This window comes from Oncorhynchus nerka, linkage group LG9b (assembly GCF_034236695.1).
Source record: "Oncorhynchus nerka isolate Pitt River linkage group LG9b, Oner_Uvic_2.0, whole genome shotgun sequence".
Lineage (NCBI taxonomy): Eukaryota > Metazoa > Chordata > Actinopteri > Salmoniformes > Salmonidae > Oncorhynchus > Oncorhynchus nerka.
The window spans coordinates 30500385-30528368 of NC_088424.1; the positions used below are offsets into that span (position 1 = coordinate 30500385).

A 27984-nucleotide genomic window follows, 5' to 3' on the forward strand; every position below is an offset into this window, starting at 1 on the left:
TATCAGCTATGTAACCAACATGGAGGGCCTTGCTTATCAGCTATGTAACCAACATGGAGGGCCTTGCTTATCAGCTATGTAACCAACATGGAGGGCCTTGCTTATCAGCTATGTAACCAACATGGAGGGCCTTGCTTATCAGCTATGTAATCAACATGGAGGGCCTTGCTTATCAGCTATGTAACCAACATGGAGGGCCTTGCTTATCAGCTATGTAATCAACATGGAGGGCCTTGCTTATCAGCTATGTAACCAACATGGAGGGCCTTGCTTATCAGCTATGTAACCAACATGGAGGGCCAGTGGGAGGCTATGTAATCAACATGGAGGGCCTTGCTTATCAGCTATGTAACCAACATGTAGGGCCAGTGGGAGGCTATGTAATCAACATGGAGGACCAGTGGGAGGCTTTGTAACGAACATGTAGGGCCGGTGTTGTGCTATGTAACCAACATGGAGGGCCAGTGGGAGGCTATGAAACGAACATGTAGGGCTGGTGTTGTGCTATGTAACCAACATGGAGGGCCTTGCTTATCAGCTATGTAACCAACATGGAGGGCCTTGCTTATCAGCTATGTAATCAACATGGAGGGCCTTGCTTATCAGCTATGTAACCAACATGGAGGGCCTTGCTTATCAGCTATGTAACCAACATGGAGGGCCTTGCTTATCAGCTATGTAACCAACATGGAGGGCCTTGCTTATCAGCTATGTAATCAACATGGAGGGCCTTGCTTATCAGCTATGTAACCAACATGGAGGGCCTTGCTTATCAGCTATGTAATCAACATGGAGGGCCTTGCTTATCAGCTATGTAATCAACATGGAGGGCCTTGCTTATCAGCTATGTAATCAACATGGAGGGCCTTGCTTATCAGCTATGTAACCAACATGGAGGGCCTTGCTTATCAGCTATGTAATCAACATGGAGGGCCTTGCTTATCAGCTATGTAATCAACATGGAGGGCATTGCTTATCAGCTATGTAATCAACATGGAGGGCCTTGCTTATCAGCTATGTAATCAACATGGAGGGCCTTGCTTATCAGCTATGTAACCAACATGGAGGGCCTTGCTTATCAGCTATGTAATCAACATGGAGGGCCTTGCTTATCAGCTATGTAACCAACATGGAGGGCCTTGCTTATCAGCTATGTAATCAACATGGAGGGCCAGTGGGAGGCTATGTAACCAACATGGAGGGCCTTGCTTATCAGCTATGTAACCAACATGGAGGGCCTTGCTTATCAGCTATGTAACCAACATGGAGGGCCTTGCTTATCAGCTATGTAACCAACATGGAGGGCCAGTGGGAGGCTATGTAATCAACATGGAGGGCCTTGCTTATCAGCTATGTAACCAACATGTAGGGCCAGTGGGAGGCTATGTAATCAACATGGAGGGCCAGTGGTAGGCTTTGTAACGAACATGTAGGGCCGGTGTTGTGCTATGTAACCAACATGGAGGGCCAGTGGGAGGCTTTGTAACGAACATGTAGGGCCGGTGTTGTGCTATGTAACCAACATGGAGGGCCAGTGGGAGGCTATGAAACGAACATGTAGGGCCGGTGTTGTGCTATGTAACCAACATGGAGGGCCTTGCTTATCAGCTATGTAACCAACATGGAGGGCCTTGCTTATCAGCTATGTAACCAACATGGAGGGCCTTGCTTATCAGCTATGTAACCAACATGGAGGGCCTTGCTTATCAGCTATGTAATCAACATGGAGGGCCTTGCTTATCAGCTATGTAACCAACATGGAGGGCCTTGCTTATCAGCTATGTAACCAACATGGAGGGCCTTGCTTATCAGCTATGTAATCAACATGGAGGGCCTTGCTTATCAGCTATGTAACCAACATGGAGGGCCTTGCTTATCAGCTATGTAATCAACATGGAGGGCCTTGCTTATCAGCTATGTAACCAACATGGAGGGCCTTGCTTATCAGCTATGTAACCAACATGGAGGGCCAGTGGGAGGCTATGTAATCAACATGGAGGGCCTTGCTTATCAGCTATGTAACCAACATGGAGGGCCTTGCTTATCAGCTATGTAACCAACATGGAGGGCCTTGCTTATCAGCTATGTAACCAACATGGAGGGCCTTGCTTATCAGCTATGTAACCAACATGGAGGGCCTTGCTTATCAGCTATGTAATCAACATGGAGGGCCTTGCTTATCAGCTATGTAACCAACATGGAGGGCCTTGCTTATCAGCTATGTAATCAACATGGAGGGCCTTGCTTATCAGCTATGTAACCAACATGGAGGGCCTTGCTTATCAGCTATGTAACCAACATGGAGGGCCAGTGGGAGGCTATGTAATCAACATGGAGGGCCTTGCTTATCAGCTATGTAACCAACATGTAGGGCCAGTGGGAGGCTATGTAATCAACATGGAGGGCCAGTGGTAGGCTTTGTAACGAACATGTAGGGCCGGTGTTGTGCTATGTAACCAACATGGAGGGCCAGTGGGAGGCTTTGTAACGAACATGTAGGGCCGGTGTTGTGCTATGTAACCAACATGGAGGGCCAGTGGGAGGCTATGAAACGAACATGTAGGGCCGGTGTTGTGCTATGTAACCAACATGGAGGGCCTTGCTTATCAGCTATGTAACCAACATGGAGGGCCTTGCTTATCAGCTATGTAACCAACATGGAGGGCCTTGCTTATCAGCTATGTAACCAACATGGAGGGCCTTGCTTATCAGCTATGTAATCAACATGGAGGGCCTTGCTTATCAGCTATGTAACCAACATGGAGGGCCTTGCTTATCAGCTATGTAACCAACATGGAGGGCCTTGCTTATCAGCTATGTAACCAACATGGAGGGCCAGTGGGAGGCTATGTAATCAACATGGAGGGCCTTGCTTATCAGCTATGTAACCAACATGTAGGGCCGGTGTTGTGCTATGTAATCAACATGGAGGGCCAGTGGGAGGCTATGTAACGAACATGTAGGGCCGGTGTTGTGCTATGTAACCAACATGTAGGGCCGGTGTTGTGCTATGTAACCAACATGTAGGGCCGGTGTTGTGCTATGTAACCAACATGTAGGGCCGGTGTTGTGCTATGTAACCAACATGTAGGGCCGGTGTTGTGCTATGTAACCAACATGGAGGGCCAGTGGGAGGCTATGTAACGAACATGTAGGGCCGGTGTTGTGCTATGTAACCAACATGGAGGGCCAGTGGGAGGCTATGTAACGAACATGTAGGGCCGGTGTTGTGCTATGTAACCAACATGGAGGGCCAGTGGGAGGCTATGTAACGAACATGTAGGGCCGGTGTTGTGCTATGTAACCAACATGGAGGGCCAGTGGGAGGCTATGTAACGAACATGTAGGGCCGGTGTTGTGCTATGTAACCAACATGGAGGGCCAGTGGGAGGCTATGTAACGAACATGTAGGGCCGGTGTTGTGCTATGTAACCAACATGGAGGGCCAGTGGGAGGCTATGTAACGAACATGTAGGGCCGGTGTTGTGCTATGTAACCAACATGGAGGGCCAGTGGGAGGCTATGTAACGAACATGTAGGGCCGGTGTTGTGCTATGTAACGAACATGTAGGGCCGGTGTTGTGCTATGTAACGAACATGTAGGGCCGGTGTTGTGCTATGTAACCAACATGGAGGGCCAGTGGGAGGCTATGTAACAAACATGTAGGGCCGGTGTTGTGCTATGTAACCAACATGGAGGGCCAGTGGGAGGCTTTGTAACGAACATGTAGGGCCGGTGTTGTGCTATGTAACCAACATGGAGGGCCAGTGGGAGGCTATGTAACGAACATGTAGGGCCGGTGTTGTGCTATGTAACCAACATGGAGGGCCAGTGGGAGGCTTTGTAACCAACATGGAGGGCCAGTGGTAGGCTTTGTAACGAACATGTAGGGCCGGTGTTGTGCTATGTAACCAACATGGAGGGCCAGTAGGAGGCTTTGTAACGAACATGGAGGGCCAGTGGGAGGCTTTGTAACCAACATGGAGGGCCAGTGGGAGGCTTTGTAACGAACATGTAGGGCCGGTGTTGTGCTATGTAACCAACATGGAGGGCCAGTGGGAGGCTATGTAACGAACATGTAGGGCCGGTGTTGTGCTATGTAACCAACATGGAGGGCCAGTGGGAGGCTATGTAACGAACATGTAGGGCCGGTGTTGTGCTATGTAACCAACATGGAGGGCCAGTGGGAGGCTATGTAACGAACATGTAGGGCCGGTGTTGTGCTATGTAACCAACATGGAGGGCCAGTGGGAGGCTATGTAACGAACATGTAGGGCCGGTGTTGTGCTATGTAACCAACATGGAGGGCCAGTGGGAGGCTATGTAACGAACATGTAGGGCCGGTGTTGTGCTATGTAACCAACATGGAGGGCCAGTGGGAGGCTATGTAACGAACATGTAGGGCCGGTGTTGTGCTATGTAACGAACATGTAGGGCCGGTGTTGTGCTATGTAACCAACATGGAGGGCCAGTGGGAGGCTTTGTAACGAACATGTAGGGCCGGTGTTGTGCTATGTAACCAACATGGAGGGCCAGTGGGAGGCTTTGTAACGAACATGTAGGGCCGGTGTTGTGCTATGTAACCAACATGGAGGGCCAGTGGGAGGCTATGTAACGAACATGTAGGGCCGGTGTTGTGCTATGTAACCAACATGGAGGGCCAGTGGGAGGCTATGTAACGAACATGTAGGGCCGGTGTTGTGCTATGTAACCAACATGGAGGGCCAGTGGGAGGCTTTGTAACCAACATGGAGGGCCAGTGGTAGGCTTTGTAACGAACATGTAGGGCCGGTGTTGTGCTATGTAACCAACATGGAGGGCCAGTGGGAGGCTTTGTAACCAACATGGAGGGCCAGTGGGAGGCTTTGTAACCAACATGGAGGGCCAGTGGGAGGCTTTGTAACGAACATGTAGGGCCGGTGCTGTGCTATGTAACCAACATGGAGGGCCAGTGGGAGGCTATGTAACGAACATGTAGGGCCGGTGTTGTGCTATGTAACCAACATGGAGGGCCAGTGGGAGGCTATGTAACGAACATGTAGGGCCGGTGTTGTGCTATGTAACCAACATGGAGGGCCAGTGGGAGGCTATGTAACGAACATGTAGGGCCGGTGTTGTGCTATGTAACCAACATGGAGGGCCAGTGGGAGGCTATGTAACGAACATGTAGGGCCGGTGTTGTGCTATGTAACCAACATGGAGGGCCAGTGGGAGGCTTTGTAACGAACATGTAGGGCCGGTGCTGTGCTATGTAACCAACATGGAGGGCCAGTGGGAGGCTATGTAACGAACATGTAGGGCCGGTGTTGTGCTATGTAACCAACATGGAGGGCCAGTGGGAGGCTATGTAACGAACATGTAGGGCCGGTGTTGTGCTATACTATGTAACCAACATGGAGGGCCAGTGGGAGGCTATGTAACGAACATGTAGGGCCGGTGTTGTGCTATGTAACCAACATGGAGGGCCAGTGGGAGGCTATGTAACGAACATGTAGGGCCGGTGTTGTGCTATGTAACCAACATGGAGGGCCAGTGGGAGGCTTTGTAACGAACATGTAGGGCCGGTGTTGTGCTATGTAACCAACATGGAGGGCCAGTGGGAGGCTTTGTAACGAACATGGAGGGCCAGTGGGAGGCTTTGTAACCAACATGGAGGGCCAGTGGGAGGCTTTGTAATGAACATGTAGGGCCGGTGTTGTGCTATGTAACCAACATGGAGGGCCAGTGGGAGGCTATGTAACGAACATGTAGGGCCGGTGTTGTGCTATGTAATCAACATGGAGGGCCAGTGGGAGGCTATGGAACGAACATGGAGGGCCGGTGTTGTGCTATGTAACCAACATGTAGGGCCAGTGGTAGGCTTTGTAACCAAAATGGAGGGCTGGTGTTGTGCTATGTAACCAACATGGAGGGCCAGTGGGAGGCTATGTAACCAACATGGAGGGCCAGTGGTAGGCTTTGTAACCAACATGGAGGGCCGGTGTTGTGCTATGTAACCAACATGGAGGGCCAGTGTTGTGCTATGTAACCAACATGGAGGGCCAGTGGGAGGCTTTGTAACCAACATGGAGGGCCAGTGGTAGGCTTTGTAACCAAAATGGAGGGCCAGAGGTGGGGTGTGATTGTGGACCCACCATGACTGGGAGAGAAGACGTCGTCTGCAGCGTTTAGACACAACATGGGCACCTGCACAGACTTGAGCCTGTGGATGGGACTGGCATCATGGTAGTAGTCATCATTGGTGGGGTAGCCAAACATTATAGACGTGAACCTCTCATCAAACTCACGGAGGGTCTTGGCCTGCAGGGGGGTTGGGATAAAGTCAAATTAAAAGGTGACATCCGGCAACAAAACAGTGGCTTGAGAAAGTATTCACCCCCTTGGCATTTTTACTATTTTGTTGCCTTACAACCTGGAATTAAAATAGATTTTTGGGCGGTTTGTATAATTTGATTTACACAACATGCCTACCACTTTGAAGATGCAAAATATATTTTATTGTGAAACAAACAAGAAATAAGAAACCAAAAAAACTGAAAACTTGAGCATGCATAACTATTCACCCCCCAAAGTCAATACTTTGTAGAGCCACTTTTTGCAGCAATTACAGCTGCAAGCCTCTTGGGGTATGTTTCTATAAGCTTGGCACATCTAGCCACTGGGATTTTTGCCCATTCTTCAAGGCAAAACTGCTCCAGCTCCTTCAAGTGGGATGGGTTCCATTGGTGTACAGCAGGCTTTAAGTCATACCACAGATTCTCAATTGGATTGAGGTCTGTGTTTTGACTAGGCCATTCCAAGACATTTAAATGTTTCCCCTTAAACCACTCAAGTGTTGCTTTAGCAGTATGCTTAGGGTCCTTGTCCTGCTTGAAGGTGAACCTCCGTCCCAGTCTCAAATCTCTGGAAGACTGAAACAGGTTTCCCTCAAGAATTTCCCTGTATTTAGCACCATCCATCATTCGTTCAATTCTGACCAGTTTCCCAGTCCCTGCCGATAAAAAACATCGATGGGATGGTGTTCTCAGGGTGATGATAGGTGTTGGGTTTGCGCCAGACATAGCATTTTCCTTGATGGCCAAAAAGCTACATTTAGTCTCATCTGATCAGAGTACCTTCTTCCATATGTTTGGGGAGTCTCCCACATGCCTTTTGGCGAACACAAAATGTGTTGGCTTATTTTTTTCTTTAAGCAATGGCTTTTTTCTGGCCACTCTTCTGTAAAGCCCAGCTCTGTGGAGTGTACGGCTTAAAGTGGTCCTATGGACAGATACTCCAATCTCCTCTGTGGAGCGTTGCAGCTCCTTCAGGGTTATCTTTGGTCTCTTTGTTGCCTCTCTGATTAATGCCCTCCTTGACTTGTCCGTGATTTTTGGTGGGCGGCCCTCTCTTGGCAGGTTTGTTGTGGTGCTATATTCTTTAGATTTTTTTAAATAATGGATTTAATGGTGCTCCGTGGGATGTTCAAAGTTTCTGATATTATTTTATAACCCAACCCTGATCTGTACTTCTCCACAACTTTGCCCCTGACCTGTTTAGAGAGTTCCTTGTTCTTCAACACTGCTTGCTTGGTGGTGCCCCTTGCTTAGTGGTGTTGCAGACTCTGGGGCCTTTCAGAACAGGTGTATATATACTGAGATCATGTGACAGATCATGTGACACTTAGATTGCACACAGGTGGACTTTATTTAACTAATTATGTGACTTATGAAGGTAATTGGTTGCACCAGCTCTTATTTAGGGGCTTCATAGCAAACGGGGTGAATACATATGCACGTACCACTTTTCCGTTTTTTATTTTATTAAAAAATAATAATAATAATTGTAATTATTGTTTTCATTTCACTTCACCAATTTGGACTATTTTGTGTATGTCCATTACATGAAATCCAAATAAAAATCCATTTAAATTACAGGTTGTAATGCAACAACATAGGAAAAACACCAAGGGGGTGAATACTTTTGCAAGGCACTGTATGCTTTCAACAACATTGGCAGCAGCCTAACATGGCGATTAGGAGCGGACTTGAAATTCCACAAAATTAGTTCCTTTCGCATTCCTTTGATATTTTAATTATAAATTGTGCACCAATATGGAATTTTAAAAGCCTATTATATTAAATTAAGTGGTCTTTAATATAGATCACATGGAGAATTCCATAAATCTTGATTTTTAAAGATAAATAAAGGCTTGCCAAAGTGCTAAAATGCAGCATTTCACCATCATTGTAAAGCCTTTGTTATTTTGATGCTTTGACAAAGTCATTTCTGAAGATTAAAATGAATAATGTGTGTGATTAGTGATTAATTCATGTCTGTCCCTCATTTTAAGGTCAACTCTGTTACATGAACTGAACTCTCGTCTTAATATGGTGAAACTATTTATTTGTAAATATTTTTTTCAAAAGTAACATTGAATTTTTAATAGTCATCGTAAAAGCAGGTGAGCTGGCTCTACTCTTTTTGGCCATTTTCCGGTGTTTTGTGGTGGAAATTGAGCGGGTCGAGCATAACATCAACCCTGTTCTTTTTTTACATTTGAGTAATTTATCAGGCGCTCTTATCTAGTGCAATTTACAGTTGGTTCATTCATCTTAAGATAGCTAGGTGGGACAACCACATATCACAGTCATAGTAAGTCTATTTTCCTCAATAAAGTAGCTATCAGAAAAGTTAGTAAGGAAAAAAACAAACAAACCCATAGATATACAGGCTTGAAATGTTTTAGAAATTTCATTTTTTTGTGAAGCTTATTTTCAATTGCCACTCCCTGTTGCATACAACAAGCTTCCATTCCCCTTGTCACGAGGGGATTTATGGCTGATTTAAGATTAAATTGTCAACCCTGTTATGGTCAACCCTATTACTTTATTTGGCTATTATTAGGAACTTACTATAGTCATTTTTAAAATTGTACCTCTTGAGATGGGAAATGTGTTTTTTTATGAAGCTGAACATGTGCTCTTTATGACAGAGTGTAAACATTTTGTGAAATCAAACTTTTTTTGGACCAAGTTACACTTCTCAAAGGCACCAAATTGGTGGAACATTCCAGATGGGTTGCTTTTACTTTGATTGTATTAGAAGAGGTCATTAAAAAGGTTGTGCATTTTACCTTCATCACATGATCAATGTCGTAACTCTTCTCAAGCACAGATTTGTGTCTAGAGGAGAGAAAAACACAAGGAAGCAGGAAGTAGGTTTGCTTCAATGGGGAACATAGGGAAGCATGTGGGTTTGCTTCAATATCCATTGGCAATGTCCATTAAATGGTTTGGGCCTGACAGTGGAGTACCGAGTGCTTAGCACTGTGACAACTGCTGCTGTAAAAATGGATTTATAAAATACATTTGATTGATTGAGATAGGAAAATATTCCAAGAGAGAGAGAGAGAGAAAGAGAAAGAGCTTTTAGCTGTTAGCTTTTAGAGCCCAACCTCAGGGGTCGCTCAAAGCTAACATCTAAAAGCTAAACAATGTAGCTCAGTGCAACTAAGAGCTAAGAGCTAATCTAGGCAAATCCTCCAGCCTGCTACGGCGAACACCCACCTGTCCACGCCCGCCTGCAGGCAGCTGGTGAGATAGGAGTTGAAGAGAAAGCGATCCAGAGGCTTCTCCAATGACGCTGTGCACTCAAACACATCCCAGCCTGCCGAGAACACAACCACACCTTTCAGACACGTCTCTCTGCCCTTCCTCCCCAGGTAGTTCGCCAGCATCATCCTGGGATTAGAAAGACAGGGAGAGGGTAGGGGGAGAGGGGGGAGGATGGTGGAGGGGAGAAGGGAGAGAGGGTGAGGGAGAAGGGAGAGGGGAAACCCTCACTTAGGTAGGGGATTATAGCTGTAATACCTCTTTTGACATCGTGTAAGTACTACTGAGAGGCTGAGCTCTCTGAATCAAATGAAAAGTGGTGTTGCTGACAGAGGAAAGGAGGAGGCTGCAAAATAAAATACAATACATAACCAACCCATGACAACATTTCTGCTGGTGAGCGTTTACCTCAGTTTTTGAGAAATCAATATAAACATATAAATGGGACAACCAAGTACTTTCCAGGCTCTACATAAAAGCTGGTATCTTTAGACTGACTCCCACAGTTCAGTGAAGTGATACTGTAGTATAGTATTGCTCCATACATACATGTATGTCCCGTTGACATCAATACGGTAGCCTACATCAACACATGATTTATATAGTCTGAGTAATGCATGGAGCTCTCAGGATTTGGGCCATAGTGTCACTTCCATTGAAGTGAGAAAACATGAAGAGGCACCTACTAACCCGCCCATGGAGACCCCAGCAGCCATGAGAGGGGCGTCCTTATTTGTCCTCTGGATGTGTTCGATGACCGCCTCCAGGTCCTCTGTGTTGGCAGCACAATATGTTCTGGGAGTCTGGTAGCACACAAAGTTAAGAAGAGTTAACTCTGAGTGTGTGTGTGTGTGTGTGTGTGTGTGTGTGTGTGTGTGTGTGTGTGTGTGTGTGTGTGTGTGTGTGTGTGTGTGTGTGTGTGTGTGTGTGTGTGTGTGTGTGTGTGTGTGTGTGTGTCTGTCCATGTCCCTTTTAGTGTTACAGCACAGTTTTTCTGTTAGATTGACTTTCAACCGTAAGGAGGAAAGTACTGCGAAGTAACACACACACACACACACACACACACACACACACACACGCAAATATCACTGCGACCTCTGCATGTGCACACACTGTTCCGGCGATCTATATTCAGATGTGCAGAGAAATCATACTGTAAATGAATTACACGCAAGCCTTCACACCCTCCCTCACACATGTGCACAAACTCTGCTTGTGACTTGAAGGTCAAACACTCTCCATGATGCTATACAGCATATTCATCATGCTGGATTGGAATGAGTGGTAGAAAAATAAGCTCTGGCATTACAAATGGCTGACTCAGGGACAGGGGCTATTTAGAGTTAAAGCAGTAGCAAACAAAGGAGGAGATATACTCTAATAACATTTAAGCCTGCTGCTGGACAGCCTTTTTCAGATACTGGCCCGTAGTATCTGTCCATCACAAGCACTATCAATTAATGCAAGCGTTCTTCTATCACATTGAGCAAGCGATCCACTGACAGTGAAATAACACCACAGACATGGAGAACAATAATGGACCAATAAGGTTAGAGAAAATAAAATGTGTAAAACACTAACTGAATTCAAACACTTGTTCAATCTAATCCTAGAACAGATTGTCACACCCTGACCATAGTTTGCTTTGTATGTTCTATGTTTTCTTTGGTCAGGATGTGATCTGAGTGGGCATTCTATGTTGGATGTCTTGTTTGTCTGTTTCTGTTTTGGGCCTGATATGGTTCTCAATCAGAGGCAGGTGTTAGTCATTGTCTCTGATTGGGAACCATATTTAGGTAGCCTGTTTGGTGTTGGGTTTTGTGGGTGATTGTTTCCTGTCTTTGTGTTTGTTGCACCAGATAGGGCTGTTTCGGTTTGTCCACGTATATTGTTTTGTATTATGTTCATGTTCTTATAAAAAAACATGAACTTCAACCACGTTGCATTTTGGTCCGCCTCTCCTTCCCAGGAGGAAAGCCGTTACACAGATAGGGAATAAAAGGAAGAGTCATCTCAATTTCTCTGGATAGGCAGGGTTGGGTTGGTTACTTTCTAAAAGGTAATCAAATCATATTTAATTTGTCACACGTGGCGAATGCCTTACAGGGAAATGTTTACTTACAAGCCCTTAACCAACAATGCAGTTTTCCAACAAAAAAAAAGTGTTGAGTAAAAAATAGATAACAGTAGCGAGGCTATACACAGAGGGTGCCGGTACAGAGTCAATGTGGAGGCTATACACAGAGTGTACCGGTACAGAGTCAATGTGGAGGCTATACACAGAGGGTACCGGTACAGAGTCAATGTGGAGGCTATACACAGAGGGTACCGGTACAGAGTCAATGTGCGGGGGTACAGGTTAGTCCAGGTAATTGAGGTAATATGTACAGTGGGGCACAAAAGTATTGTCAGCCACCAATTGTGCATGTTCTCCCACTTAAAAAGATGAGAGGCCTGTAATTGTCATCATAGGTACACTTAAAAATATCCAGAAACTCACATTGTAGGATTTTTAATGAATTTATTTGCAAATTATGGTGGAAAATAAGTAGTTGGTCACCTACAAACAAGCAAGATTTCTGGCTCTCACAGACCTGCCTCTTTAAGAGGCTCCTCTGTCCTCCACTCGTTACCTGTATTAATGGCACCTGTTTGAACTTGTTATCAGTACAAAAGACACCTGTCCACAACCTCAAACAGTCACACTACAAACTCCACTATGGCCAAGACCAAAGAGCTGTCAAAGGACACCAGAAACAAAATTGTAGACCTGCACCAGGCTGGAAAGACTGAATCTGCAATAGGTAAGCAGCTTGGTTTGAAGAAATCAACTGTGGGAGCAATTATTAGGGAATGGAAGACATACAAGACCACTGATAATCTCCCTCGATCTGGGGCTCCATGCAAGATCTCACCCCTTGGGGTCAAAATAATCACAAGAACGGTGAGCAAAAATCCCAGAACCACACGGGGGGACCTAGTGAATGACCTGCAGAGAGCTGGGACCAAAGTAACAAAGCCTACCATCAGTAACACACTACGCCGCCAGGGACTCAAATCCTGCAGTGCCAGACGTGTCCCCCTGCTTAAGCCAGTACATGTCCAGGCCCGTCTGAAGTTTGCTAGAGAGCATTTCGATGATCCAGAATAAGATTGGGAGAATGTCATATGGTCAGATGAAACCAAAATATAACTTTTTGGTAAAAACTCAACTCGTCGTGTTTGGAGGACAAAGAATTCTGAGTTGCATCCAAAGAACACCATATCTACTGTGAAGCATGGGGGTGGAAACATCATGCTTTGGGGCTGTTTTTCTGCAAAGGGACCAGGACGACTGATCCGTGTAAAGGAAATAATGAATGGGGCCATGTATCGTGAGGTTTTGAGTGAAAACCTCCTTCCATCAGCAAGGGCATTGAAGATGAAACATAGCTGGGTCTTTCAGCATGACAATGATCCCAAATACACCGCCCGGGCAATGAAGGAGTGGCTTCGTAAGAAGCATTTCAAGGTCCTGGAGTGGCCTAGCCAGTCTCCAGATCTCAACCCCATAGAAAATCTTTGGAGGGAGTTGAAAGTCTGTGTTGCCCAGCAACAGCCCCAAAACATCACTGCTCTAGAGGAGATCTGCATGGAGGAATGGGCCAAAATACCAGCAACAGTGTGTGAAAACCTTGTGAAGACTTACAGAAAATGACCTCTGTCATTGTCAACAAAGGGTATATAACAAAGTATTGAGATAAACTTTTGTTATTGACCAAATACTTATTTTCCACCGTAATTTGCAAATGAATTCATAAAAAAATCCTACAATGTGATTTTTTCCCCCTAATTTTGTCTGTCATAGTTTAAGTGTACCTATGATGAAAATTACAGGCCTCTCTCATATTTTTAAGTGGGAGAACTTGCACAATTGGTGGCTGACTAAATACTTTTTTGCCCCACTGTACATGTAGGTAGAGTTAAAGTGACTATGCATAGATAATAAACAGAGAGTAGCAGCAGCGTAAAAGAGGGGGGACATTGCAAATAGTCTGGGTAGCCATTTGATTAGCTGTTCAGGAGTATTATTTTGGGAGGAATATGTTAAGAAGCCTTTTGGACCTAGACTTTGCGCTCCGGTACCGCTTGTTGTGAGGTAGCAGAGAGAGCAGTTTATGACTGGGGTGGCTGGAGTCTTTGAACATTTTTATGGCCTTCCTCTGACACCGCCTGGTATAGAAGTCCTGGACGGGAGGAAGCTTGGCCCCAGTGATGTACTGGGCCATATGCACTACCCGCCTCTGTTGTGCCTTGAGGTCGGAGGCCGAGCAGTTGCCATTCCAGGTAGTGAGACAACCAATGCTCTTGATGGTGCAGCTGTAGAACATTTCGTGGATCTAAGGACCCATGCCAAATCTTTTCAGTCTCCTGAGGGGAATAAGCTTTATCGTAACCTCTTCACGACTGTCATGGTGTGTTTGGACTAGAGATCGACCGATTATAATTTTCCAACGCCGATGACGATTATTGGAGGACCAAAAAAAGTCGCTACCGATTAATCGGACAATTTTTAAAAATGTATTTATAATAATGACAATTACAACAATACTGAATGAACACTTATTTTAACTTAATATAATACATAAATAAAATCAATTTAGCCTCAAATAAATAATGAAACGTAATCTGATTACTTTCAGTTACTTTTAGATTACTTTCCCCTTAAGAGTAATTTGACGAAGACAATAATGTGCGTTACTAATTGAACAAAATCTATAGAAGATAAATCAATGTTTAAGTTTACAAAGCTGACCATATGTGCTATGTTGTACCTACAACCCACTGAAATAACAGTAACTTACATTACATTGACTTAAAATAACCTTGAGGATGATGCAGGTTTTATAACCCCCCTGACATCACGATTTAACATGGCCTATTTCTCAGTCAGACATATCCTCTTTCTCTCTGGCTGCAAACTGGGACTACCAGTATCTTTCTTCATCAATATTCTTGCACAAAGTTCAGCCTGAATGTTTTTTCACAGCAGCCATATCCAGTTGCTGTGTCTTCATAGCCTACATTCAAGTAAATTACTTGTGTGGAGTAGGAACTGTACTGGTGCTTTTCCAATGAGACTTACCCCCACACCAATGAGACTTACCCCCACACCAATGAGACTTACCCCCACACCAATGGGCCGCCAGTGTTTTATGTTATTGTAAGCTCTAGTGTTATCGTGTTTCCATCAGGAGTGTGACACTAAAGACTAATCAACAACCTTTGCATCATTCAAGACTTGCTTTGTGAGAAGATGTTAAAGTTCACAGTTAGCCATGGTTATGTAAATTCCAGCTGAAAAGTATCCAGGGCCTTGCCTTGGCCCCAAGAACAGGTCTGACGGAGCCATGGCCCAATGAGACACGGATACTGGCCCACGTAGATAGAAACAGAAAGGTCTGAGCCTTTTAGGTAAAAGACTGAGGTAAATCCTGTATGGAAATATGCCATACTGGTAATGTTGCAACAATAATAAAAACAGATTGAAACTATTTCCTTTTTAATGATACAGTAATAAAGTTGTCTACTACAATACAGATACAATATAAAGTTCAAAGTCCAATAACCATCCATTGAAACATGATGTGAATTAAATGGACCAACTAAAGCATTTATTGTATGTTAAATGCTAAGACTAACGGAGGCGGTTCGAGACCTGAAGAATTGCATTAGCTCTGAAAGGTAATGCTTAGTCTTTAACTGAGCAGGCTACCACACTATTGTGGTGTGTGAGTGGGGGGGTCAGTGTGGAGTTAGGGCAGTAGCCCTAGTTGTGGCCAAGCAAAGGGCACTTCTCACAGAGCAGGACATTCATTCTAACACTGTGCCCTATTTAAACAATGGACACCATTCACACTCAACTGGCTGCAGAGAAAACAGTCACAAAGGCGTATGGAAGTGTAGTCATTTACATAAAACTTCAGCACAATTCCTCAAAGTTAATGGAAGGATGATAATTCCTTTCTTACAACCGCGTTATGTAGTGCAATAGTTGTAATCATTCTTCACATATGCACTCATAGAGATCCTACTAAATTAGTAGTATTGTAATTCCTAATTCTGTGTGTGCACTAAAGTACTGGCCCAGTTTGGCAACTGAGAATAGCCCTTTCAGATGAAGCCCTGGCCTGGGGTCGCCGTTGTAATATTAGAACTCGTGTGTGTGTTTGTGTGTGTGTTCTTGCTTGCGTGCATGTGTTTGTGTCTATGTGACTGCACATGTGAATACAACAAGGACAAGACACAAAACAACCCATTCATTCATTCTGAGAGCACAGATTGAGGTTAAAAGTTGGGTGGAAAAAAAATACAAAATGCCCTCGACTTTTTGCAAATCCAATCAGTTTTCCCATGTTGATTCAACGTCCTCACATAGATTTGTTGGGGTTGAAATGACGTAGAAACAATGTTGATTCAGCCAGTATTTGTCCAGGGCAAGCATCTTTTGAATAGCATTATAGTCCTTCCTCACTTCAATGAAGATTGACAGTAGAGTAAAGAGCTAATTGTTGGCTAAATAAATATACGTTTATATATTTAACCAGGTAGGCTAGTTGAGAACAAGTTCTCATTTACAACTACGACCTGGCCAAGATAAAGTAAAGCAGTTCGACACAAACAACAACACAGAGTTACACATGGAAAAAACAAACATATAGTCAATAATACAGTTGAAAATGTCTATATACAGTGTGTTCAAATGAGGTAAGATAAGGGAGGTAAGGCAATAAATAGGCCATTGTGACATATTACAATATACCAATTAAACACTGGAGTGATAGATGTGCAGAAGATGAATGTGCAAGTAGACATACTGGGGTGCAAAGGAGCAAGATAAATAAATAAATACAGTATGGGGATGAGGTAGTTGGATGGGCTATTTACAGATGGGCTATGTACAGTGATCTGTGAGCTGCTCTGACAGCTGGTGCTTAAAGCTAGTTAGGGAGATAGGAGTCTCCAGCTTCAGTGATAATATATGAACGGAAATAGATTCAAAGATACACCTTGTGGGTCTTCGTAAAGACAGGACAGGGAAAGCTCATTCTGCTCTATGGACCAGTGCTAGAATACACTATCTGTCCACTTAATAATTCCTGCTATGTGATAACATCGTCTGTCTGCACACTGTCTGGACTAGGCTCCTTGTGGGTTACCCAATATACTATGGGTTACACATGCCACGTGTGACACAGACACAGACATGCTATGGGGTGCTGAAGAACAGCTCCAATCACAATGCAAGGGAAAGCATGCACTCTGCCAGTGACAACTGCACAGGCATGTGGAGTAGAGTGCCAAAAGGATGTAGTTCCTATGTCGTTGTGTCTTGTTGTGAGTGTTTGCATATCTGTGTAGATTAAGATGCCTTTTGATTGGACATGAAGATGCATTTTGATTGTACAGAGTAATATAATCATTGAAAAATGTTATGTTTTTGAATGCATGTCTGAATTGAAAACATAAAAGTCATACACGCAAAAATCCTTTTAAACTGTACTTTGTATGAATATTAGATTCTTACCAAGAGAGTTTCACCAGACACCCCTCTGTTGTTGAATACCGCACACCTGAAACACAACAAAAACATGCTCTAAATAAACCTTTAAAATCCTTTCATTGAAGTGCATTCCTTGCATTAGTTTCACCAATTTACATTTTGTGTCATAATAATGTTCTAACTTCCAGGTGCATTGTCTTCCAGGTGCATTCTCTTATAGGTACACTGTCTTCCAGGTGCATTCTCTTACAGGTGCACTGTCTTCCAGGTGCATTCTCTTATAGGTGCACTGTCTTCCAGGTGCATTCTCTTATAGGTGCACTGTCTTCCTGGTGCATTCTCTTATAGATGCACTGTCTTCCAGGTGCATTCTCTTACTGGTGCACTGTCTTCCAGGTGCATTCTCTTATAGGTGCACTGTCTTCCAGGTGCATTCTCTTATAGGTGCACTGTCTTCCAGGTGCATTCTCTTATAGGTGCACTGTCTTCCAGGTGAACTGCCACCAAACAATGTTTAAACAAATGTACTTCACAGCAGTGAAAAGGGAATACGGTGAATATATAAAGAAACCAGTGGAGGCTGCTGAAGGGAGGACTGCTCATAATAATGTCTAGAACGGAGCAAATGGAATGGCATCAAACACATAGAAACCATGTGTTTAATACTATTCCACAGGGCCACAGTGACTCCCAACCCCTCCTGTCTCAGCCTCCAGTAATTATGCTGCAATAGTTTATGTGTCGGGGGGCTAGGGTCAGTCTAGGCTAAGGTCAGTTATATCTGGAGTATTTCTCCTGTCTTATCCGGTGTCCTGTTTGAATTTAAGAATGCTCCCTCTAATTCTCTCTCTCTTGCTCTCTTTCTCTTCTCTCGGAGGACCTGAGCCCTAGGACCATGCCTGATGACTACCTGGCCTGATGACTCCTTGCTGTCCCATGTCCACATGGTCGTGCTGTTGCTCCAGTTACAACTGATCTGCCTGCGGCTATGGAACCCTGACCTGTTCACTGGACGTGCTACCTTGTCCTGGACCTGCTGTTTTTTACTCTCTCTACCGCACCTGCTGTCTCTAACTCTGAATGATCGGCTATGAAAAGCCAACTAACATTTACTCCTGAGGCGCTGACTTGTTGCACCCTCTACAACCACTGTTATTATTATTTTTATTTGACCCTGCTAGTCATCTATGAACGTTTAAACATCTTGGCCATGTACTGTTATAATCTCCACCCGGCACAGCCAGAAGAGGACTGGCCACCCCTCAGAGCCTGGTTCCTCTCTATGTTTCTTCCTATGTTCCTGCATTTCTAGGGAGTTTTTCCTAGCCACCGTGCTTCGACATCTGCATTGCCTGCTGTTTGGGGTTTTAGGCTGGTTTCTGTACAGCACTTTGTGACATCGGCTGATGTAAAAAAGGGCTTTATAAATACATTTGATTATAAATAGATGTGATTCATTTGCGCCAGCCATTACCACAAGCCCGTCCTCCCCAATTAAGGTGCTACCAACCACCTGTGAAAGAGACATATCTGTTGTTGTATTAGTCCTGAAGACCTGAACAGCAGTAGCATAAATCTCTCTCTAGTCATCTGTTATCTAAGAGACTTGCTGTGAAAATTCAGCAGCAGGGTAGGGGCATGCTGTAGGTTGGGGTGTGGACAGGACAGAGGATGGTGTGACGCACATTCACTTCCTCCTGCATAGCCGAAGCTGGTTGGGCTAAGCTAAGCTGCAAAGCTTGTACCAGTAAGCTGTAATTCATTAAGCTTGCAGGACAGGGCCGGGGTGAGTGCAGGGGTGGAAAGATGCTGAGTTTGCCTGCTTGTCCCCCCTCGCTGCCCTGCTCCGTTTGCCTGCCCCCTCCCTCTCTTCTCTGCCCCCTTCTCTTCTCTGCCCCCCTCCTCTCTTCTCTGCCCCCTCCCTCTCTTCTCTGTCCCCTTCCCTCTCTTCTCTGCCCCCTTCCCTCTCTTCTCTGCCCCCTTCCCTCTCTTCTCTGCCCCCTCCCTCTCTTCTCTGCCCCCCCTCCCTCTCTTCTCTGCCCCCTCCCTCTCTTCTCTGCCCCCTCCCTCTCTTCTCTGCCCCCTCCCTCTCTTCTCTGCCCCCTCACTCTCTTCTCTGTCCCACCTTCTCTTCTCTGCCCCCTTCCCTGCCCCCTCCCTCTCTTCTCTGCCCCCTCTCTCTGCTCTGCTCTGCCCCCTCCCTCTCTTCTCTGCCCCCTCACTCTCTTCTCTGTCCCACCTTCTCTTCTCTGTCCCACCTTCTCTTCTCTGCCCCCTTCCCTGCCCCTCCCTCTCTTCTCTGCCCCCTTCCCTGCCCCCTCCCTCTCTTCTCTGCCCTCCCTCTGTTTGAAAGAATGAGTGCAGGGAACACAGAGGGGCCTTTCAGAGGATAACAAACTGCCACTCTCAGCATCTCTTAGTGCTTGTGCAATATTCAGCTCTTTCTTTCCAAAGCAAGTCTGCACTGCTCTGCCTACTGAGAGCTTGGCTAGCCTCTCTTTCAGCAGCTGCTTACCTCAAGTAACCTTAATCCATTCATACACAGTTTTCAACTCCTAACACATTATGCATTTCATTGCAAAGATAATGTATTTGAATTTGGACTATTGAACTACAATGCACTAAAACAGATGAGCAAGAGTTGACTGTGCTTACAATATTCCTACAGGTTAAGGCTTAGGATCAATCCACATTATTGAATTGAACAACCGTCTGAATGAATAAAAACTGCAGTATTTGGAATCAGGACCACCCACCTATAACCCAGATCCCTGCTCTGCTGCACCATGTGGAGGATGTAGGACTCTCTGCTGGTACCGGTCAGGCCTGGAAGCAGCAGGACGGTGGGCCGTGTGGCCGCGTTGGGGTGGGAGGCGCTGTCATCGTTGTCGAACCAATCCAGAGAGATCTGTCCTCCATCTTCTGCTCTAATGAGCTCACTGCAAAGAGTGGGTCAGATATAACAGTCAGGGCAGAAAAAGACACCACTAAGTTACACACACACACTCTGCAAGTAGGCCTAGGTTCTAGGTTCTACACTGCAGCTTCCTTACAATACCCACACACTCTGCAAGTAGGCCTAGGTTCTAGGTTCTACACTGCAGCTTCCTTACAATACCCACACACTCTGCAAGTAGGCCTAGGTTCTAGGTTCTACACTGCAGCTTCCTTACAATACCCACACACTCTGCAAGTAGGCCTAGGTTCTAGGTTCTACACTGCAGCTTCCTTACAATACCCACACACTCTGCAAGTAGGCCTAGGTTCTAGGTTCTACATTGCAGCTTCCTTACAATATGTTCAGTAAAGCAGAAGCTCATTGCACAGAATGCAGAGGAAATACTCAACCTCCAATGTTCTTACATATTATGCTTTGTGATTTAAAAAAACATAACTACAGAATCCATATAGGGACCAACAAGACAATACATGACTTCTGTTAATAATTCTATACAGTAAAGTATTAGATTTCATATATATCCTGTATAGATTGCATTAGATAGGGTATAGTATGTACACTGTACTGCACATGATATTGCTTTCTAACCAAACCTCAAATCAGGACACAGCAAAAAGGCATTGTTCTTTACTCAAATGTCCCTCTTCAGTTACAGGTACAACGATTACTACAGTGTGAACCCATCACCAACGTTACCTTTGCCAAAGGGAACGCAGTCTGGCACTAGTTGAAAACCACTTAATTTCCCTAGCGATCAGCCTCTCAGGCTTCATTTACACAGGGTGCCCAATTCAGATCTTTTTCCAATTATTTGTCATATCTGATACAAAAAAAATGGAAGCTGATTTTTTTACTTCAAATTTATACTGCATCCATATGTGGATCTCAATCCTGATATAATTTGGATGATCCCTACGCAACCTGTCTGGACACTCAAAATCTAATTTTTTGTCCTGAATGGATTTTTTTGCACATGGCCTGCCCGTTCCCATGACAACCACCCCCCAAACGCAAAGGAACAGTGACATGAAATTAGCTTTGTATCTGTGTGCTACTTCAGATGCTACATCAGTGTGAATGTGCAAATCTGATATGGGTCACATGTAAAACTGAGGATGGACAGTGAGAAAAAAAGACCAGGCTACTCAGAAGCAGGGAAGGGCACGGATGGCGAAGAGGGAAGGGTGGTGGGGGCGGAGAGCTCGCTGCAGCAGCAGTGGATTCTTATGGAGAATCAATTTCTAGTTTCCACAAGTCTAGGCCGTCAGCTGAGGTCAACAAATCCCAGTGCAATCCATCTCACGCCACCAACCCACCAAACGAGCGACCAGGCGACAACACCAACATGGCTGGCCCTGCGGCCCATGTACAGTATGTCTGTCTAATTGGAAGTGGAATGAAATTATAGAACCACACCAGCATTAAATATGTACTTAAAGGCCAGACTGGGGCAGCCACTGGGGTTGTAGGCCATGCACCAATCTGGAGCTAGCTGGTCAGAGCATGCACCAATCGGAAGTGAGCCTGACCCACCGAATAGTAGGAGGAGGACAACTCTTTCAAATCCAATCAAAAAATTGCAAGATGTTATTTCAGGTGCAGCAAAATGCTTGTTTCTTTTTTTAATGTCACTTTTATTTAACCAGGTAGGCTAGTTGAGAACAAGTTCTAATTTACAACTGCGACCTGGCCAAGATGAAGCAAAGCAGTGTGACACAAATAACAGCACAGAGTTACACATGGAATAAACAAGCGTACAATCAATAACACAATAGAAAAAAAGAAAGTCTATATACAGTGTGTGCACATGGCGTGAGGAGGTAAGGAAATAAATAGGCCATTATAGCCAAGTAATTACAATTTAGCAAATTAACACTGGAATGATAGATGTGCAGATGATGATGTGCAAGTAGAAATACTGGTGTTCAAAAGAGAAGAAAAGTAAATAAAAACAATATGGGGATGAGGTAGGTAGATTGAGTGGGCTATTTACAGATGGGATATGTACAGCTGCAGCGATCGGTTAGTTGCTCAGATAGCTGATTTTTAAAGTTAGTGGGGGAAATATAAGTCTCCAGCTTCAGCGCTTTTTGCAAATCGTTCCAGTCATTGGCATCAGAGAACTGGAAGGAAAGGCGGCCAAAGGAGGTGGCTTTGGGGATGACCAGTGAAATATACCTGCTGGAGCGCGTGCTAGGGGTGGGTGTTGCTATCGTAACCAGTGAGCTGAGATAAGGCAGAGGTTTACCTAGCATAGACTTATAGATGACCTGGAGCCAGTGGGTCTGATGACAAATATGTAGCAAGGGCCAGCTGATTAGAGCATACAAGTCGCAGTGGTGGGTGGTATATGGGGCTTTGGTGACAAAACAGACGGCACTGTGATAGACCGCATCCAGTTTTCTGAGTAGAGTGTTGGAGGCTATTTTGTAAATGACATCGCCGAAGTCGAGGATCGGTAGAATAGTCCGTTTTACGAGGGTATGTTTGGCGGCGTGAGTGAAGGAGGCTTTGTTGCAAAATATGAAGCCGATTCTAGATTTTATTTTCGATTGGAGATGTTTAATATCAGTCTGGAAGGAGAGTTTATAGTCTAGCCAGACACCTATGTATTTGTAGTTGTCCACATATTCTAAGTCAGAACCGTCCAGAGTAGTGATGATAGTCAGGCGGGCGGGTGCGGGCAGCGAATGGTTGAAAAGCATGCATTTGGTTTTACTGGTGTTTAAGAGCAGTTGGAGGCCACGGATAGAGTGTTGTAAGGCATTGAAGCTCGTTTGGAGGTTTGTTAACACAGTGTCCAAAGAAGGGCCAGATGTATACAGAATGGTGTCGTGGAGGTGGATCAGGGAATCACCCGCAGCAAGAGTGACATCGTTGATATATACAGAAAAAAGAGTCGGCCCAAGAATTGAACCCTGTGGTACCCCCTTAGAGACTGCCAGAGGTCTGGACAACAGGCCCTTCGATTTGACACACTGAACTCTATCTGAGAAGTAGTTGGTGAACCAGGCGAGGCAGTCATTTGAGAAACCAAGGCTGTTGAGTCTGCCAATAAGAATACGGTGATTGACAGAATCGGAAGCCTTGGCCAGGTCGATGAAGACAGCTGCACAGTCCTTTCTTTTATCGATGGCGGTTATGATATCGTTTAGGACCTTGAGCGTGGTTGAGGTGCACCTGTAACCAGCTCGGAAACCAGATTGCATAGCAGAGAAGGTACGGTGGGATTCGAAATGGTCAGTGATCTGTTTATTAACTTGGCTTTCGAAGACTTTAGAAAGGCAGGGCAGGATGGATATAGGTCTATAACAGTTTGGGTCTAGAGTATCACCCCCTTTGAAGAGGGGGATGACTGCGGCAGCTTTCCAATCTTTAGGGCTCTCGGACGATACGAAAGAGAGGTTGAACAGACTGGTAATAGGGCTTGCAACAATGGCAGAGGATAATTTTAGAAAGAGAGGGTCCAGATTGTCCAGCCCTGCTGATTTGTACGGGTCCAGGTTTTGCAGCTCTTTCAGAACTTCTGCTATCTGGATTTGAGTGAAGGAGAAGCTGGGGAGGCTTGGGCAAGTAGCTGTGGGGGGTGTGGAGCTGTTGGCCGGGGTTGGGGTAGCCAGGATTAAAGCATTGCCAGTCGTAGAGAAATGCTTATTGCAATTCTCGATTATCGTGGATTTATCGGTGGTGACAATATTACCTAGCGTCAGTGCAGTGGGCAGCTGGGAGGAGGTGCTCTTATTCTCCATGGACTTTACAGTGTCCCAGAACGTTTTGGAGTTAGAGCTACAGGATGCACATTTCTGTTTGAAAAGGCTAGCCTTTGCTTTCCTGACTGACTGTGTGTATTGGTTCCTGACTTCCCTGAAAAGTTGCATATCATGGGGACTATTCAATGCTAGCGCAGTCGGCCACAGGATGTTTTTGTGCTGGTCGAGGGCAGTCAGGTCTGGAGTGAACCAAGGGCTATATCTTTTCTGAGTTCAACAGTTTTTGAAAGGGGCATGCTTATTTAAGATGGTGATTTTTCTAGCTCCAACAGTGCAGGGAACTCTTTTATAGACATGATAATCCCTGGATAGTGGAGGTCTTTTCTTCCCTTAGGACTAATAATCTCCTACAAATGTCATCATGTAAACACACATTGTCACGCTGGTATAAAGGATTTGAAGACAGGTGCAGGAATACACAATAGGGGTTTTAATACACCCAAAACAAACACAAATACAAAAACACTGGGCTGTACCCAAACAAAAGAGGGAGGGTAAACCTCATTGAACGACACAGGACGATACCCGTAATACACAATATATAAAGCATGCAGCATAACAGCTGCACCAATGCATAGGTACTCACACGACCAACGGGCATGGAAACAATAACCGACAAAGACAGAGGGAACACATATAACATAATAATCAGGGGAAATGGGAACCAGGTGTGTGTAATCAGACAAGACAGTCCAGGATTGATGATAATGAATCCCTTTCAGTGAAGCCTAGAAAGCCGGTGACGTAGACCTCCGGGACTGGTGAACAGAATGGGTATCAGTACCGGGGGGATTCCTTACGCGCACACACACACACACACTCACACAAACACACACTGGCTTTGATCTGAGACAGGTGGTGGGTAAGACCCGCTTGCTGCAAAGGTGCATTGTGGGATTTGGGAAACATGTAGCTGCTTTATTGGACAACGGTCAGACAAAGGCTAAGGGAAGTGGAATGCCCATGGCACTAAATAAAATCACATTTTATCTGTCACATGCTTCGTAAACAACAGGTGTAGACTAACAGTGAAATGCTTACTGACGGCTCCTTTTCCAACAATGCAGAGTTAAAGATAAAGACAATAATAATACAAATTTAAAAAATAGAAATAGTGACACAGGAAACAAGGACATTCTTTTAATACACTGTCATTTAATACACTGACATACTGTACGTACAGTTGGGAGAACAAGTATTTGATACACTGCCGATTTTGCAGGTTTTCCGACTTACAAAGCATGTAGAGGTCTGTAATTTTGTCATAAAAAAATCAAAAATCAAAATCAAATTTTATTTGTCACATACACATGGTTAGCAGATGTTAATGCGAGTGTAGCGAAATGCTTGTGCTTCTAGTTCCGACAATGCAGTGATAACCAACAAGTAATCTAACTAACAATTCCAAAACTACTCTCTTATACACAGTGTAAGGGGATAAAGAATATGTACATAAGGATATATGAATGAGTGATGGTACAGAGCAGCATACAGTAGATGGTATCGAGTACAGTATATACATATGAGATGAGTATGTAGACAAAGTAAACAAAGTGGCATAGTTAAAGTGGCTAGTGATACATGTATTACATAAGGATGCAGTCGATGATGTAGAGTACAGTATATACGTATGCATATGAGATGAATAATGTAGGGTAAGTAACATTATATAAGGTAGCATTGTTTAAAGTGGCTAGTGATATATTTACATAATTTCCCATCAATTCCCATTATTAAGTGGCTGGAGTTGGGTCAGTGTCAATGACAGTGTGTTGGCAACAGCCACTCAATGTTAGTGGTGGCTGTTTAACAGTCTGATGGCCTTGAGATAGAAGCTGTTTTTCAGTCTCTCGGTCCCAGCTTTGATGCACCTGTACTGACCTCGCCTTCTGGATGATAGCGGGGTGAACAGGCAGTGGCTCGGGTGGTTGATGTCTTTGATGATCTTTATGGCCTTCCTGTAACATCGGGTGGTGTAGGTGTCCTGGAGGGCAGGTAGTTTGCCCCCCGGTGATGCGTTGTGCAGACCTCACTACCCTCTGGAGAGCCTTACGGTTGAGGGCGGAGCAGTTGCCGTACCAGGCGGTGATACAGCCCGCCAGGATGCTCTCGATTGTGCATCTGTAGAAGTTTGTGAGTGCTTTTGGTGACAAGCCGAATTTCTTCAGCCTCCTGAGGTTGAGGCGCTGCTGCGCCCTTCTTCACGACGCTGTCAGTGTGAGTGGACCAATTCAGTTTGTCTGTGATGTGTATGCCGAGGAACTTAAAACTTGCTACCCTCTCCACTACTGTTCCATCGATGTGGATAGGGGGGTGTTCCCTCTGCTGTTTCCTGAAGTCCACAATCATCTCCTTAGTTTTGTTGACGTTGAGTGTGAGGTTATTTTCCTGACACCACACTCCGAGGGCCCTCACCTCCTCCCTGTAGGCCGTCTCGTCGTTGTTGGTAATCAAGCCTACCACTGTTGTGTCGTCCGCAAACTTGATGATTGAGTTGGAGGCGTGCGTGGCCACGCAGTCGTGGGTGAACAGGGAGTACAGGAGAGGGCTCAGAACGCACCCTTGTGGGGCCCCCGTGTTGAGGATCAGCGGGGAGGAGATGTTGTTGCCTACCCTCACCACCTGGGGGCGGCCCGTCAGGAAGTCCAGTACCCAGTTGCACAGGGTGGGGTCGAGACCCAGGGTCTCTTGATGATGAGTTTGGAGGGTACTATGGTGTTAAATGCTGAGCTGTAGTCGATGAACAGCATTCTCACATAGGTATTCCTCTTGTCCAGGTGGGTTAGGGCAGTGTGCAGTGTGGTTGAGATTGCATCGTCTGTGGACCTATTTGGGCGGTAAGCAAATTGGAGTGGGTCTAGGGTGTCAGGTAGGGTGGAGGTGATATGGTCCTTGACTAGTCTCTCAAAGCACTTCATGATGACGGAAGTGAGTGCTACGGGGCGGTAGTCGTTTAGCTCAGTTACCTTAGCTTTCTTGGGAACAGGAACAATGGTGGCCCTCTTGAAGCATGTGGGAACAGCAGACTGGTATAGGGATTGATTGAATATGTCCGTAAACACACCGGCCAGCTGGTCTGCGCATGCTCTGAGGGCGCGGCTGGGGATGCCGTCTGGGCCTGCAGCCTTGCGAGGGTTAACACGTTTAAATGTCTTACTCACCTCGGCTGCAGTGAAGGAGAGACCGCATGTTTTCGTTGCAGGCCGTGTCAGTGGCACTGTATTGTCCTCAAAGCGGGCAAAAGTTATTTAGTCTGCCTGGGAGCAAGACATCCTGGTCCGTGACTGGGCTGGGTTTCTTCTTGTAGTCCGTGATTGACTGTAGACCCTGCCACATGCCTCTTGTGTCTGAGCCGTTGAATTGAGATTCTACTTTGTCTCTGTACTGACGCTTAGCTTGTTTAATAGCCTTGCGGAGGGAATAGCTGCACTGTTTGTATTCGGTCATGTTGCCAGACACCTTGCCCTGATTAAAAGCAGTGGTTCGCGCTTTCAGTTTCACGCGAATGCTGCCATCAATCCACGGTTTCTGGTTAGGGAATGTTTTTATCATTGCTATGGGAACGACATCTTCAACGCACGTTCTAATGAACTCGCACACCGAATCAGCGTATTCGTCAATATTTTTATCTGACGCAATACGAAACATGTCCCAGTCCACGTGATGGAAGCAGTCTTGGAGTGTGGAGTCAGCTTGGTCTGACCAGCGTTGGACAGACCTCAGCGTGGGAGCCTCTTGTTTCAGTTTCTGCCTGTAGGCAGGGATCAACAAAATGGAGTCGTGGTCAGCTTTTCCGAGAGGGGGGCGGGGCAGGGCCTTATATGCGTCGCGGAAGTTAGAGTAACAGTGATCCACAAGGTTTTACCACCCATGGTTGCGCAATCGATATGCTGATAAAATTTAGGGAGTCTTGTTTTCAGATTAGCTTTGTTAAAATCCCCAGCTACAATGAATGCAGCCTCCGGATAAATGGTTTCCAGTTTGCAAAGAGTTAAATAAAGTTCGTTCAGAGCCATCGACGTGTCTGCTTGGGGGGGGGATATATACGGCTGTGATTATAATCGAAGAGAATTCTCTTGGAAGATAATGCGGTCTACATTTGATTGTGAGGAATTCTA

The 27984-nt window shown here is 45.3% G+C and overlaps 1 protein-coding gene across 1 annotated transcript in view; it reads right to left on the bottom strand.

Moving 5' to 3' along the window:
- Nucleotides 1–27984, bottom strand: part of LOC115114585 (phospholipase ABHD3-like) — a 50278-nt gene that overhangs the window by 15125 nt on the left and 7169 nt on the right. Inside the window, exons 3-8 of the mRNA XM_029642961.2 lie at nt 19894–20076; nt 17162–17207; nt 10285–10397; nt 9550–9723; nt 9117–9165; nt 6136–6301 (exon numbers count right to left, since the gene is read on the bottom strand). Coding sequence (XP_029498821.1) covers nt 6136–6301; nt 9117–9165; nt 9550–9723; nt 10285–10397; nt 17162–17207; nt 19894–20076 — 731 coding nt within the window. The remainder of the gene's footprint in view (nt 1–6135; nt 6302–9116; nt 9166–9549; nt 9724–10284; nt 10398–17161; nt 17208–19893; nt 20077–27984) is intronic.